General features: G+C 51.1%; 1 protein-coding gene across 1 annotated transcript; it reads right to left on the reverse strand.

Moving 5' to 3' along the window:
* Positions 1–1,495: 1,495 nt before the first annotated feature.
* Positions 1,496–13,962, reverse strand: KLF9 (KLF transcription factor 9). Its single transcript, XM_072360182.1, has 2 exons — positions 13,437–13,962; positions 1,496–2,600 (listed from the first exon to the last, which is right to left on the reverse strand). Exons 1-2 carry the CDS (start codon positions 13,912–13,914, stop codon positions 2,371–2,373), a joined length of 708 nt encoding a protein of 235 aa, XP_072216283.1. The 5' UTR covers positions 13,915–13,962; the 3' UTR covers positions 1,496–2,370.
* Positions 13,963–14,276: the final 314 nt, after the last annotated feature.

The raw sequence follows: 14,276 nt of genomic DNA on the forward strand, positions 1-14,276 counted from the left end.
TACTTCACAGGACCGGGCCTTAAAATTCCAAGTACTGCATTTGTCCTACAAAACTGCAACAACCCAGACTGTGGGGCAGGCTCAAAAGCTTACTAGGATCTTCACAGAGAAGACGGAAGATGAACGCACGCTCCACTGGATCTCGCTGGGTGACGCGTGGCCCTGACACCACTCAAGAAGGCAGCGTTAACGGTACTGGTAAGCAGAATGATTTCTGTATTCCTAGACCAGTGGAAATAACCGAGGCTGCCTCTTTTTGTTAGGAAGAACATACGTTCCTACAACTCAATTTGGACACCAGAAATTAAAGTTTGGTTTCTAAAACGAATGTTTCACAAAGCTGAAACGGAGGTAGAAAGTGTGCTTGGTTTCCTGATGTCTTCACTGAAGAAAACACATCCCTTTTACTCCACAGGCTGCTCAGTATCCCTAATGCCTTAAAAGCAGTTCTCTTCACATAGACGGAATTTATCAAGAACTACACAGGTAAAAACACTATATGCAAACTGATTTCTAATGCTGAAAGCCTTATACAACTGTAGAAGAAAATACTCTACTCTCTGAGTTCATTTCTTAACATTTGTTTCTAGGAAGCAAGCTTTTTTTTATCAGGTAAAACAATAAGATACTGTAACTGCAGGTGTACTAACAGGATCTTTATGTACAGAATTTTACAAGATGACCTAAATTCATCCGCAGTGGAAACACTTCAGACCTCAGTGTGATTACTCCCGAGATGAATTGGGCCCTAAGTCTCTATAGCAGGGCTGCACCTCACCCTTCCTCTTCCGGAGGAAGGAGTAAAAACAGAACAGGAAAAGAATGATTCTGGAAGAAATAATGTGTAAACATAATTCTCCCCCCTACAAGTAGCTGGGGAGGGGAAATAAAAACAAAAACAAAACACAACAAAACCAACACCAATAACCTTGTATGGTTCATGCTTTTAACATAAAGGAAAAAAGATGAAATGCACAGAAAATTATCATGATTTGGAAGTTTCCCTTCAGTGATCATTTTGCTCCTCGTACAGAGCAAAATGCAGCTCTAAACTAAAAGTAGTATTGCCTTGATCAGTATTGGATGTGTCACGTATGACACAGGTACGATTGCACGGTACCCAGGGAAGCTGATGCCAGAAGGAACATTAGGACACACCTTCTGTGTTGTATTTCCAATTAGCTCATGGTTTTCCCTCATACTCTACAGAAACAGCGATCAAGAGATACAGGAGCCCTTTTGAAGCGCTCTTTGCAATAAATTCAGCTGTTTCCATCAGCAGAGTGCTCTTAAGGAAAGGTCTACTCTCTCCATAAGCACACGGAACTCCCATTGGATGTGGCAGGAGTTAGGCACGTGTATGAAGAGAATAAATCTTTAAGGCAAGTGTATGAAGAGAAAAAGCCTGTAAAAAAGCAGCAGTTTATAAAGGTGGTAGCTGCTGTTATGCATCCATTCAAACGAAACACAGCAGAATAAAGCACTGTTAGTGGCATTTCTATAGTACAGTACTGTATTTATTGACAAATGAAAAGATAGATCAATTGAGAGACGTATGTTTCTGCCCTCATCCTCCCCGCCACATTATGTAGGCTGACTTGTATTTTTCCAGGTAAACGGATAACAGAGCTAAATACATGTATGGTCAGAAAATGACTGAGTTGTTGTGTCGGTGTTTCTTGGTTTTTTTTTTTTGCTGTAAGTATCTGCTTGAATTACACATGTTTTTACTGGAAAAGTGCAGCTTATATTCAAAAGTATAGTTAATACAAAGAAAAATTAAAAAGACCCAGTTAGTTTCATGGGTCTTCTTGAGTATAAATTCACCTTATTTCAGAATATCAATCAGATGCTATTAGTAACACATGTAATGTTTCTCTTAACAGTCTTTTAAAATGAAGGATCGTTCTGAGATAGAAGTAAACCCACTTCTACAATGTGCTATGGAGTTTATATCTGAGAATTACTTATGTGACTCGGAAAGTGGTTTTACTTGACAGACTCTAAACACAAGCAGCATTACATTGTTCAACAAAACATGTTCATGACACAGCAATCACAAAGACCTCGGAGTCACGCTACTGTGGTGTCACTGGCCGGACCGTCCCGCGGGACATACGTGTGCCAGTCCGAATGCGACAGGCTGGGGAAGGCGGTGGTCCCGTCCTTCCCTCTTGCCGCTATCCCCTTCATCAAGATGGCTGTTCCCAGCCAGCACTGGAGAGCAGGAGCGGAGCACGCCGAGTGCTTAGGTTTTGGACATCAGCTACGTGTGCTTCCTGATGGTGAGCGGGGCCTCCTCTGCTGCTGCTCTCCGGGCCACAGCCGTGGCTCTTGCGCCCCGCTCCCCTTTCTGGGCCAGCTCTGCCTTCACAAGGAACCAGAGCTGGACTTTTTGGATCGCTTGATCATGCTGGGGTGGAACTCGGTGTGGCGGCGAGCGTGCTTCGTCAGGTGGTCGCTCCGCATGAAGCGCTTCTCACAGAGAGGGCACCGAAACTGCTTCTCGCCGGTGTGGGTGCGGTAGTGCCGGGTGAGCTCGTCGGAGCGGGAGAACTTTTTAAGGCAGTCAGGCCATGTGCAGGGGAACGGCCGCTCGCCTGTAGGGAGAGAAGCATGACAAAGCGTTCAAGCAGCGGCAGGGGGGACTGCGGGCAGCACTGACCGGAGGGATGTGGCCTTTGCTTCCCACCAGGGCAATGGGTGCCTGCCGAGCTGCTGACAATTCGCTCAGTCAGGTGTTGCTCTCACCGCCCACACGAGCCAAAACCCCTCTAACGGCATGCAGCTCGAGCTCCAGTGCAGAGCCTTACATGACCCCGCAGACTGTCATAACAACAGATGAGACCTGCCTACGCCTCTGTGTTCCTTATGTCGAGTGAGCTACGGCGGTTTGAGAGGGGAATGCTGGTACTGCTCCTCTGGTACTTCCATTCTGCTGAACAGAACCATCTGTAACTATTAGAAAAGCAGCCAAAGAAAATCCTTCACCTGCACTTCCTGCCTAGGAAGGACTGTGCAGGGAGGGAACTGGGAGAGCACTGCAGCTTCAGGGCTGCAAATCTGCAGAGCAGAAACCACGATGCCTGCCAGTGGAAGGCTTCTGCCCCCTCACCTCCTTTCCCCCATAAGTTTGAGATGTTCCAGCAGGCGATGTTCTCCCCTCTGTATCTTAAATGCTCGGTCTATCTGCAGGCAGGACAACTATTTTGTTATCACAGCTTTGCCGGTACAAACGTTTGCAGCGGTGGCAAAGAACCAAACCAAACACTTTAACCTAGAACACGCCGCGCCTTTGTTTTGAAAGCAAGGTTGTCAGGAGCAAACAGTACCCACTGTCACCTTCTGGACACCCCAGATCCCTGCGGTTCAGCCCTGCAGGCTGCCTGGACCTTGCACAAATGTCTGCTAAGCTGACTATTCTGTGACACAAAAGGAAATAAAAAAAAAAACAACAAAAACGTTTAGGCTTGCACAAAAGCTTTCAGTCACATACATCATGTACCAGAGCTGTTTGATGCCTTAATTCCTTTTCTTAAGAATCTCCTGAAGGGAATACAAACGACAGCTATGTGACAGTTATTTATAGTCAACCATGAAATATAAAAACTGTCCCAGGAGTCTTCCATCTTGGAAGAACTGGAAAGAAATTTGAAGCACTCCAGTATTTCTTGGTTCAAAATATGAACTCCTTTTACATGTGCAGACTGTGAGAAGAGTTCTTCACAAGAGTGTGCGCCCTTGAGAACTACCCAGCCACAACAGCTGAGAACAAAGACCAGCATAGACAGTGCAGCTGGCAGAAGGACAGCCAGTAGTGAAACTGAGGTCCTGGGAGAATGGAGTATGGTGAGGGGCCAGGGGAATGGCTCTTGGCATCCCAAAGATGCCGTGGTGAGGAGTCATCTGACAGTGGATCAGATAAGCTGAGATTCCAGAGATAAATGGGCTCTCGGTGGAAATCTGTCAAATAACACAGATGTTGCAATGGTTCAGCCTTCTACTTACACGGCGCTCCCTGCTGCACAGACTGCTCTGAGCCTGGCTGATCAGTATCTGGTACATCCTGGTAGAAGAGATGGAGCTCCAAGTCACCCTGGCTGGCAGGGCTTTCTTACAGACCTCTTATCTCCCTGCTGTGCTCTTTTCAAAGTGGCTGGAAGCCTTTCTGAACAACCACTGCCTGTGAAAAAGATATTAATTGAAGCTGTATGTAAAAGATATTAATTGAAGCTGTATGTTTGCCCACACGTATGAAGGCCTTGGCCGCAGCTACGAGTCAGTGTGGCGCCAGCAGGCACTGTGTGATGGGGTCATAGGTCCTGTCTGCCCATACTCTGCCCACTGTCCACAGTCAGCATCCTGTGCACCAGGTGTACTTGGTAGTGGTACATGCCTCACTGCATGCATGAGGCTGCACTGCCCAGGGCATTGGAGGCAGCTCAGTATCTCAGCCCTTACCAGAAGATGCATTCCCATCATCTGCCTCAGGATAGCTCTTCAGCCTGACAAGTACCGGATTTGCTATAGAGACCAAGCATCTAGTCTGTGGGCCATGGTCCCTGGGGCTCAGGCCTTCTGCTATTTAGGCATGGCAGTATCCCAAACTGGTTGCTTAAAGCAGGGTTTTGGTGCTTGCAGAAGTTAAGAAAAAGACAGAGTCTGTTTTCTGGTTCCTTCTGGAATATGATGGGAATATCGCTGCCCTGCACAGCCTTTTCACCTTCTGTAGGGTGCAAGGTATCCGTGAGGCTTTGGGAAGAGGCAGCACTGGCCTGGGATCCCTCGTGCCAGTTCACAGCATCGCAGTGTCCAGACACAATCATCGCCTCCCAGAGAAGAGAGGAAATCTTCCCTGCAGAAACACCCACACCTCTCTGCTCTCTGCATGGGGGCCTGGTGTGGTGGAGTCATGCCCTGGGCTCAGGGCACTGACAGACACAGACGGTGGTGATTCCCGAAGCACAGAGCTGGGGCCTGATGTAGGCCACCTCCTGCCACCCACCAGAGCGCAGCAGCAGCAAAGGGTTTCCTCACTTGGGTGGTGCAAACTCTAGGAGACTGTCACAACTGCTTCAGAAATGCATGTGTAAAAAGTAGGCCAGGCATAATCCGCGACACAAGGAAGTGTTAGAACTCCACAAGCAGAGAGACAAGGGGGAGGGAGACTTCTCCAGGCTCAGGGTGTTTGTCTCCGAGCCTGGAGACCTGCTGCTCCCCTCAGTTACGGAGCCATCACCAATTACATGAACCCAGAGCGACAGCACTTCACTGACTGACCGAGTAGATGCAGCACAGCAGCGGACTGTGCACTGGGAGGCTCTCAAGGCAAGGCAGAGATGCCTGATGACAGGTGATGGCTGTGCGCTCGGCAGAGCTGGACCCTGCAGTTGCTGGCTGAGTTTAACACGCTGCTTCCTAGAGAATAGCAGAGGTGGGCAAGCCACAGCACGGCTGCAATGCCACTTGAGCTGCCTCCACCCAGAGGCATCCATTTTGGTTCCATGTCTAATCTTGAGGTACTTTTTCCATATGATTTTTCCCCACTGGTTTTGAGAGCAGTAGGGCTAGGGCTTGAAATGAACAGAACAAACCACTAGAACAGGGTGTTGCTATACACGGCTGCCTTTGGTGGCAGGATGCTACTTACATTTCTAAAACATGCCTGATGTTGGGTTTCTGCCAATCGATGAAGGAAGGGCCAATGGTGCACCACAGTACCTTAAAACTGTGTGTGATAGACTCTGCCCAAATACACAAAGGCGTACATAATTATCTTCAATAGAAATATTCAGGTTACACAAGTAACCACAGAAGTACAAGCTGAAACAAACTGGTTGAGAGGTAAGAGGAACGGGTTAATCTACAGAGTTCCCATTCTTCATCTGGTTTGCCACCAGAGGTGCAGTGGAAGGCACAGTTTATGCCAAGATGGCATCACAGTGCAACTTAATGTTGGCTCTTCAGGGGCCTTCTCTGCCCCTGCAACCCTGGCTTGCTTTAAATGCCCTATAGATACAAAGACCACTGTAGATCCTCAAACTCTGCTCCTCTTGTTTTACCTGACCTTCCATCCCTGTTTCTCCTCCTCGCTCTCCACTGCAAGTAGTTTGTATCTTCTTTCTCTGAGAGTTTAAACTCTAAATCCAGGTTGCTTTGTGCTACCTGAGGTAGCACCACATTATTTTGTTTCCATTTTATTCTGACTAGACTGAAAATTACTTAGCTTTTTGCTCTACCTTGAAATGTTCCTGATTTTCCCACTTGGTATTCTTATGCAGCAAGGGTTTCTGGGGGAATATATACACATATGTGTAGAGAGAGTGGGCATTAGCAGTCTTGTTAATAGCACAGGTAGTTCTGAGATCCTGAGTTCTGCCTTCTCACTATAAATTGCTGTGTTAGATGTGGATGACTGAGGTTAGGATCAGCAGCTCATGGTGTCTTTAGAAAAGATGACTTTATTCAGGCAAGCAAGAGGTAGAGAAGGTCTCTAGTTCTCCCATGCAGGGGAAGAAAAAAAGCCATGTTTGGAATAGCTGAAGACAAAGCTGACAGTTCTACATTTGTCTTGTAACAGGGCATGCACTGGTACTGGAGCAAATGGAGCTTCTGTGATGAGCTACTAATTTTGAGGGAATTACAAAAATTGCTTGAGCACTGACTTCACAAAAGACATTCAGAGATGGCTGCTGTTGGGTGCGGATGACAGTCTGACCAAGATGGATGCTTTGCTAGTCTTGTACTATTTTCTTTTGGCTGACAAAAGCAAAGTTGCACGCTAGGATCTATGTAACGCAGGACAGATTGCCATCGAAGCACTACAGCCAAATGAATTCAGCTACAGCTGCATAAATGGACAGCCCTGACAAACCTTCATATTAAAGAAGAGACCGCCGGGCACGTGGTAGAACTATTCTGCCTGATATTCATAGCAGCAACTGATGAAGTATTAAGCATCAAAACTGAAGAACCGCTCCAAGTTTGACTTCTGGGATGTAGCAGATGTGCTTGACTCTCACTTTGTCTCTGGCCGTGGGACACACCACAGCTAGCTACCATCTTCTGCTGCAGCATCCGTCTCTGCTCATAGCACCAGCCTGAAAGCCCAGGTGTAAAGCAGGTTGTGTGTTTCTGACCCATACCATCAAAAATGAGATGATAGAAGGAAACGAGAAAGCAAACACAAGGAAAGCTCAAAGAGGGAAATTTTTTGCCATAAGGCAAGAACTAATGTTTGCACGAAGGCAGAAGAAAAACAAGGGGAAAAAAAAGCATGCCCATAGCTTCAATGTGTATAATCAGCTCTGTATGGTTCAAATAAGAAAATGTAATTCCTGCCTTCAGAACTTTCCCATGAAATCATGGTACCCAGGGAAGACCTGGTGCTGAACAATAATTTCCAGGCTTAGATACAACAATTATATCCTTTTCTATTTTCTCCATGCTTTCCCGTGAACCCACTCAGCTGCCGTTCCTGCGTGTCTCAGTGTCTCCAGAAGATCACAGGTTCTGTAGACAAGTAAGTATCTAAAACATGTTCCAGCTCATTACAAGAAGAAAAACAAATGAATTGAAAGTAAGGACAGTCTTTCTTCCTTGCCAAAAGACAGGTCTCTTAGGTCTCTTCCTTTTTTCATCCAGCGTAGTTGCGTGCTCCACATACATGAATCAACAGCTTCCTCTGTGACACTGGATTCTGACAGAATGTCCACGTTCAAGACGTTATGATGAAGATGGAACTTACAAATACCCACTTCTAGGCCCACAGACTGAAGGCTTTTCAGGTTGCCTTTTTCCTTTTCTGAGATATTCCAAGAAACCCAAGCATTAGAACACGTGGTCACAGAGTAGAGAAGCTGACGAAAAACAACAGAGCAGTGAGGACACTAGGTATTGTTTGCAGAGAACAATGATTTCTAGAACGCATAAACCATGGCCAGTCCATCCTGCATGAAGATCATACACTGCTTTACAGGATATGCAATGGGCACAGGGGTTGCACCAAGGTGTTTATTTCACCAGCACTCGGGACTGAACATCACAGGAAGATTAAGATGTCAAAATGCTGCTTTCAGCATGTATTTACACTACCCTGACATTCTTAAAACCACCATTCAACAGCTGCTTATAAATGCAGGTGCTCGAGTTTCTTTCAAAGGAGCAGATGCAAAACCACCTGCTAAGAGCCAGCACTGCTGAGCTGCTGGGAGCCACATCTCATCCCTACAGCCCAGCAAGACTTAGTCCTACCATTAATCACCAGATGTAACATGCACAGAATCATAGAATCACTCAGGTTGGAAAAGACCTTCAAGATCATCAAGCCCAACTACAACCTAACCATACTACCCCAGCTCTAACAATCCTCTGCTAAATCACGTCCCTAAGCACCACATCCAAACAGTTTTTGCATCCTTTGGGTTCTCTACTAGCACCGCTCCCTGTCTTACAAAAGCTTTTCTTTGTGGAACTGTACCTCCTTGCACCTATTTATTAGTCAGTGAGGGACTCTGGAAGGTGAACAGTCTCATCAGAGGCTTTAATCTACACGTGTCATCAGCGAGCAGTGTCCTTGGCAGTACACTCTATGGGCCTTTGGATAAGTTTCTACCTTTTTCCTTGTCTATCTTATCTTCATTTGAACTTCCTCCATTTTGCAGTAATGCTTAAATATTGACTGAGCAATGGAGAGAAATCAACTTCTGATCTGGTGCTCAGGGCACTTATATAGGATCGAAGAACACTGGGCCGAGGCTCCTGACCTGTCCTGATAATTAAACATTTTCTAGGGGAGAGGAGAGTTGCTGTCTTTTCGGACTGCTCATGTATAGACAATCTCAGTACTGAAGGCCAGCAGTGCACACAGACTGTGCTTAACGACTTCTGACCATCCCTTCTGAGGCAAAGCGTACACTGGTCTCACTTTTACAAGCACTTAGGAAGAATCATAGAATCACAGAATCACCAAGGTTGGAAATGACCTAAAAGATCATCCAGTCCAACCATTCACCTATTACTAATAGCTCCCACTAAACCATGTCCCTCAACACAACATCCAGTCATCCAGGAAGATGATTTTCAGCAATCTAGTTGAATTTAATAGCCAGTATTTCAACAGGCCCTTCAAATTATGGCAGAGATAGTGTTCCCAGGCTATTTACCCTTATCTGACCTGGGTCATGTACTATGCCACCACAAACAAAAGTTAGTGGAAGCATACTGCTTTGCCATCAGTCTGGCCTGTTAGTCCTACCTCACCTCCCCCCTGCTTCTCCAGCCACAGGCCTGGGAACTCGGTGAGGCAAGGAAGGGCAGCCCACAGTGGGGAATGGTCACTCCCAGGTGGATCCACACAGCTGGGACCACAAGCTGACAGACGCAGCTGACACCCACCCACAGTCATCAGTGTCACAGAACAGTGTTTAGGAATTCAATAGAGCTGAATTTTCAGTATCACCATCTGGAAACAGGAGTGGGTGATGCCTGCTTACTGCTTCCGTCCTGCACGTGCACTCCATTAAACGTGGCTTTTTAAATTTAATATAACCCACAAAAATACTTCTGGAGTGCTCCTGCACTGTGACACACGCAGTCATTTGATGTTTGTATTTTAAAAGGAAGAAACCAACAAACAAAAACCAACACACGTGAAAACCAAACAACTGAAAAAAATAAATAAAAATCAGGGAACACTGCACTTGAGGATTTGTGCCTACCTTACTCAGCTGGCAGCTCTTCCAGTCAGTACAGTCATGTTTCTCCGAGCCCTGGAAATGTGCCTAGCAGAACTCTAGCAATTTACACATTTCTGTTAACCCCTGAAAAAGGGAGCTTCAGATGGTGGTCTGGTTTTGTCAAAAATGTCCTGCTGGCTCCATTTCCTACTCGTCTTTTTCTAAAGGAACTGGCAATGTGACATTGCATGAGCTGGATAAGAAGGACTTAAAATGCTAAATTTCAGATGATGCTCCCAGGAAATACCCAAAAAAGCTCTGGGCAAGCAGAGGATTGTCAACACATCAGCATCTGTACAGTCTGTCAAGCTAGCAGCAATCTAGAACACAAATAACAAGCAACACAGTCGGAACCAAACTGATACAGGGCTGGAAAGGCAACATGATATCTAGACTGCAGCAGTGAGCAGCTGCAGTGTTCTTCTCTTTCCACCAGAAGTGCTCCTCAGCGAAATGCCCCTCAGCTTCCCTTCACCCAACGCCAACCACGGCCTCTGCCCACAGCCATCTGCTGAATGTCTCCTAGAGGCAGGGCCAGGACAACTAAAGGATCCATCAGCTGCCTCGTTACAAAGTTCTTCATGTGGCTTGGATCTGGTCTCAACGATGACAGGGCTGGGTGAAAAGCCAGTTGATGAAGGTGGACTTTTCACGTGGCCACAGTTTTGGAGTGTCTAAGCTCGTCATTGGGGGCATCTAATGTAAATGTGAATTCCCCATCCAATGGGGTGTGCTTCCACAGACAAGTAAACTCTGATTGATCTTGCAAGATGCATCTTAGAGTTCAGTTTCATGGTATCCTCTGTCCCACCTTCCTAATCATGAGGGCCTGCTCTCAGTAGCCACATGCTCTTTGACTGGCGTGGATTCACCTGTTTAAGAGTCTCCGCATTTTCACGGTAACCCTCTATGTATTTGCTACTGTTCATTTTCTTGTCTGGCAGCTGTTCATTGCCTCCTGACCTCTGCATTGCTACTAGGGCTCTGGTCTTGTTCGCATCCCTCCTCTGCTCTGAAGGCCCCCAGGGAGCATCGTGCAGGACTTGGCCATGTCAGCTCCATACCAGAGACCATCTTGCAGAGACGATGCTCCTGGAATCCTCCCCAGCCACAGCCAAACTCCAGCTGCGTTTGCACATCCTGTACAAACTAGCATCGTCCCAGGAGGGAGGGGATGCCTATGAGACAGGTAAGGTCACTTTGTAGGCCTGCTCCTCCACCTGCCTTCCTGGCACAGCTGTCTGTGAGCTGCAGGGACAATGCCACCTCGGCTCTCCCACACGAGGCGCCACACCCCTCGGGGCTGCTGCAGAGCTCTTACTGAGCGGCGTTCCTACTCACGCCCTCAGAGCCCAAACAACCAATTCCAAGCTACTTGCATAGCAGCAATGAGACAGGCAAGGCAACGGCTTAGTTTCAGCTGCAGGCTTGTCCTCACATTCATGGGCTTTTGCATGCTAATACGCTCAGGTTTGCACGCATGAATGACTGAAGGAGTGTCTGCTCATATGGCAGAAGCACCAAGTGACCTGGAGCTATCCCTGCAGGGCAGGGCTTGGCACAGGCTGCCTGGCTCCCTCCTCATCCCACCCCACCATGTCCCACTGAGCACAGCTCACTGCAGGTAGAAGGTGTGCAGTGCTATTGGCACCACTAAGGCCAGTGCCACTGATGGGTTCTGACACGCAGCCAACCTGGGTCCTCTGGAGGGTGAGCTCAGCTGATAGGGCCAAACTCCAAGGAAATGAGTACAGGTGTTTTTGGTTTCTGAAATAAGGGAAACCTCTGAACAAGCAACATTAAAACACCATTCATAAGATATGACTTCCAACTTCAGAACATCAAGTCTCTTGTCTTCTGCTCTTCTGCCTTCTTTGGACACTTTGTCTCTCACTCCCCATCAGTCCCACGAGCTTTAGATCCCAACTCTACACCCCAGTGAGTGTCTATTCAAAATAAGGGCAGATGCTGTTACAGGAAGCTCATAAGTGAACAGGATTATTTTCCAAGATCGGGAGACCAGAGAGTAAATGTTAAAGACAAGGAAGCTTCTATCCACAACAGTATAACTGCTTCAAGTAAAGGCAATGAAGCAGCAAGTGATTTAATTTGGTGGCCTGATGGAAGGTGGATGGGAGTGATTCAAGAGGCTCCAAAACAGGAGAGAAAATATTTAGTAATAATTAAAAAAAAAAAAAAAAAAAAAAAAAAAAAAAGGGGGTGGGGGGAAGGGGAAGAAGAAAATGGTACTGAGAAGGGAGTACTAATGCTCTGCAGTATGCCGCTATGAATAACTCCGGAGGTCCAATCGAATCCCACTGTTGCTATGGAATTGTTCTGCCATCTATAAAAACAATTGGCACCAGCCTCATCGCTCGTGCTTCCACCCGCAGCAGTTACCTGTCCGCGCTGGGAGGCGCCGGACCTCGCCGCTCCGGAGCCGGCAGCGCTCTGCCTACGCAGCACTCGGGGGCCGAACCGAACCCCCCGCCCCGGGGCGCTGCCTCCCGCCCGCGCCGCACGGGGGCTGCGTGCACCGCTCCTGCGGCAGCACCGCGGGGCTGCACCGCGCATCCCTCCGCACGTCATCCCCTGCACGCCGCCCCGTGCGTGCCTGCGTTGGTTCCCAGACCGGGGCGGGTATCCGGGCATTGGGCGCTAAGTAGAAACGGTGCCAATCCCCTTTCTCTGCCGCTGCGAGACAAGCTCCTGCAGCGAGCAGGGCACGGTTACGCTCCGGCTCCCCGAGCGCTCGGCTCTCCGTGCCCATAACCGCGGGTCGGGCAGGGGGCGGCACCGCCCGCCGCTGGGGCAGCCCCGTGCCGGGCAGCACCGCGCCGCAGCGACCCCCGCGGCGCTCAGGACTCGGGCCACGGTACGACCCACCGGGAGCGGGGCGTTGTACTTGGCCGCTTGCTGCCGCTAACGACAGACACGGCGCGGGGAGGAGCGCCCGCCTATCGTACATACGCGAAGCGCATGAAATACGCGCGGGCAGCGTTTGTCGCTGTGAGCCGCTCCTCCCTGAACCAGCGCACAACCTCCGATTTCGAGGCAGTTTTTAGGCAGCTGCGCTGCACAGTGACCCCGACAGCGGCTCACACACGTCATTCTGAGCTCGGCCGCTGGCACTGAAGGGATTAAAGGGGGAAAAAAATAAAAAGGAAAGAAAAAGCTAAGGAAAAAAAAAATAAATAAATAAAAAAGGCAGAGAAACCCCCGCAACCGGGATCCGGAGGCAGCGCCGCAGCAGCTCCTTCCCCGCGCCCGGTCCCGCTCAGCCACGCCCTCCTCCCTCACGGCCCCGGGAAGCGCCGCGCCCGCCCGCCCGCCCCAGGACAGCGGCGTGTGCCGGGCGGACCCTTCCCACTCAGCTGCCCCCCGCCCCCAGCCCGCGCCCCGGCTGCCGCAGCCCCGCGGCCCCGCCCGGAGCGACCGCGCCCCCCCCACCCCCATCCCGCTCCGCACCCCCCACCCCGCTCCCCGGTTCCCGGTCCCGGCCCGCGGCACTGCCCGGGGAGGGGGGCGAAAAAGGGCGAAGGGAGCAGAAGGGAAAACGGGGAAAGGAGCGAAGGGAGAAGAGCGGAGAAAGGCAGCGCGCGGGGGGGCGCGCGCGGGCAGCGGGAGGAGGGGCGGGGGGCGGCGCGGCGCTGGCCGAGTTCACCCGAGGACACGCGGCTCCCGCCCGGCGGCGCTGACCTGTGTGCACCCGGTAGTGCGCCTTCAGGTGCGAGGACTTGCCGTACACCTTGCCGCAGCCGCTGTACGGGCACTTGTGCCGCTTCTCGGCCGCCAGCTTCGCCTTGGGGGCGGCGGCGGCGGCGGCGCCGCGCAGGCGGGAGGGCGGCGCGGGCGCGGGGCCGGAGCACGGCGAGGCAGCGGCCGCGTCGCTGTCGGAGCCCGCGTCCTCGTCGGGGCTCTCGAGGCTGTCGCTGCAGACCGAGGGCGCGGGCAGCGGGCGGTACTTGTTCAGCTCCAGCAGGCTCTTGGCGATGGCCAGCAGGGCGCAGTAGTCCTTCCAGGCGTCCCGCGGGTCGCGCATCTCGCGGCCCGTCTCCGCCTCCCCCGGCACCTTCAGCCGCGCCGCCGCCTCGGGGGAGGGGGGCCCGGCCGAGCGGTTGGAGATAGACACCAGGCACTGCGCCGCCACGAAGTCCACGTAGGCGACGGCCGACATGCTGCGGCCGCGCCGTGCCCGCGCCCGGTCCGTGGGCGCGGCGGGGCCGTCAGCGCGGGGCCGCCGTGGCCGCGCCGCCGCACGCCATGGCCCGCCGGGCGCCGGGGCGGCGGGGCGCGGGGCGTCCGCCGAGCGGGACAGGGCGGCGAGGCGGGGGGCGGGCAGATAAAGAGCGGCGGCGGCGCGAGGGCGGGCGGGCAGCGCCCTCACCGCCGCCCCCCGGGGGCGGCGCGCAGCCGGCGGGGGGGAGCCGGCGCGGCCGGGAGCCGGGCGCCGCGGGAGAGGAGTGCTGAGCGCCCGCCGCGCCGCCCGCCCGCCCCGCGCGCTGCTGCCGGGGCACGGCCGCGCCGCGGCCCATCACG

This window comes from Excalfactoria chinensis, chromosome Z (genome assembly GCF_039878825.1).
Source record: "Excalfactoria chinensis isolate bCotChi1 chromosome Z, bCotChi1.hap2, whole genome shotgun sequence".
Taxonomy (NCBI): Eukaryota; Metazoa; Chordata; class Aves; order Galliformes; family Phasianidae; genus Excalfactoria; species Excalfactoria chinensis.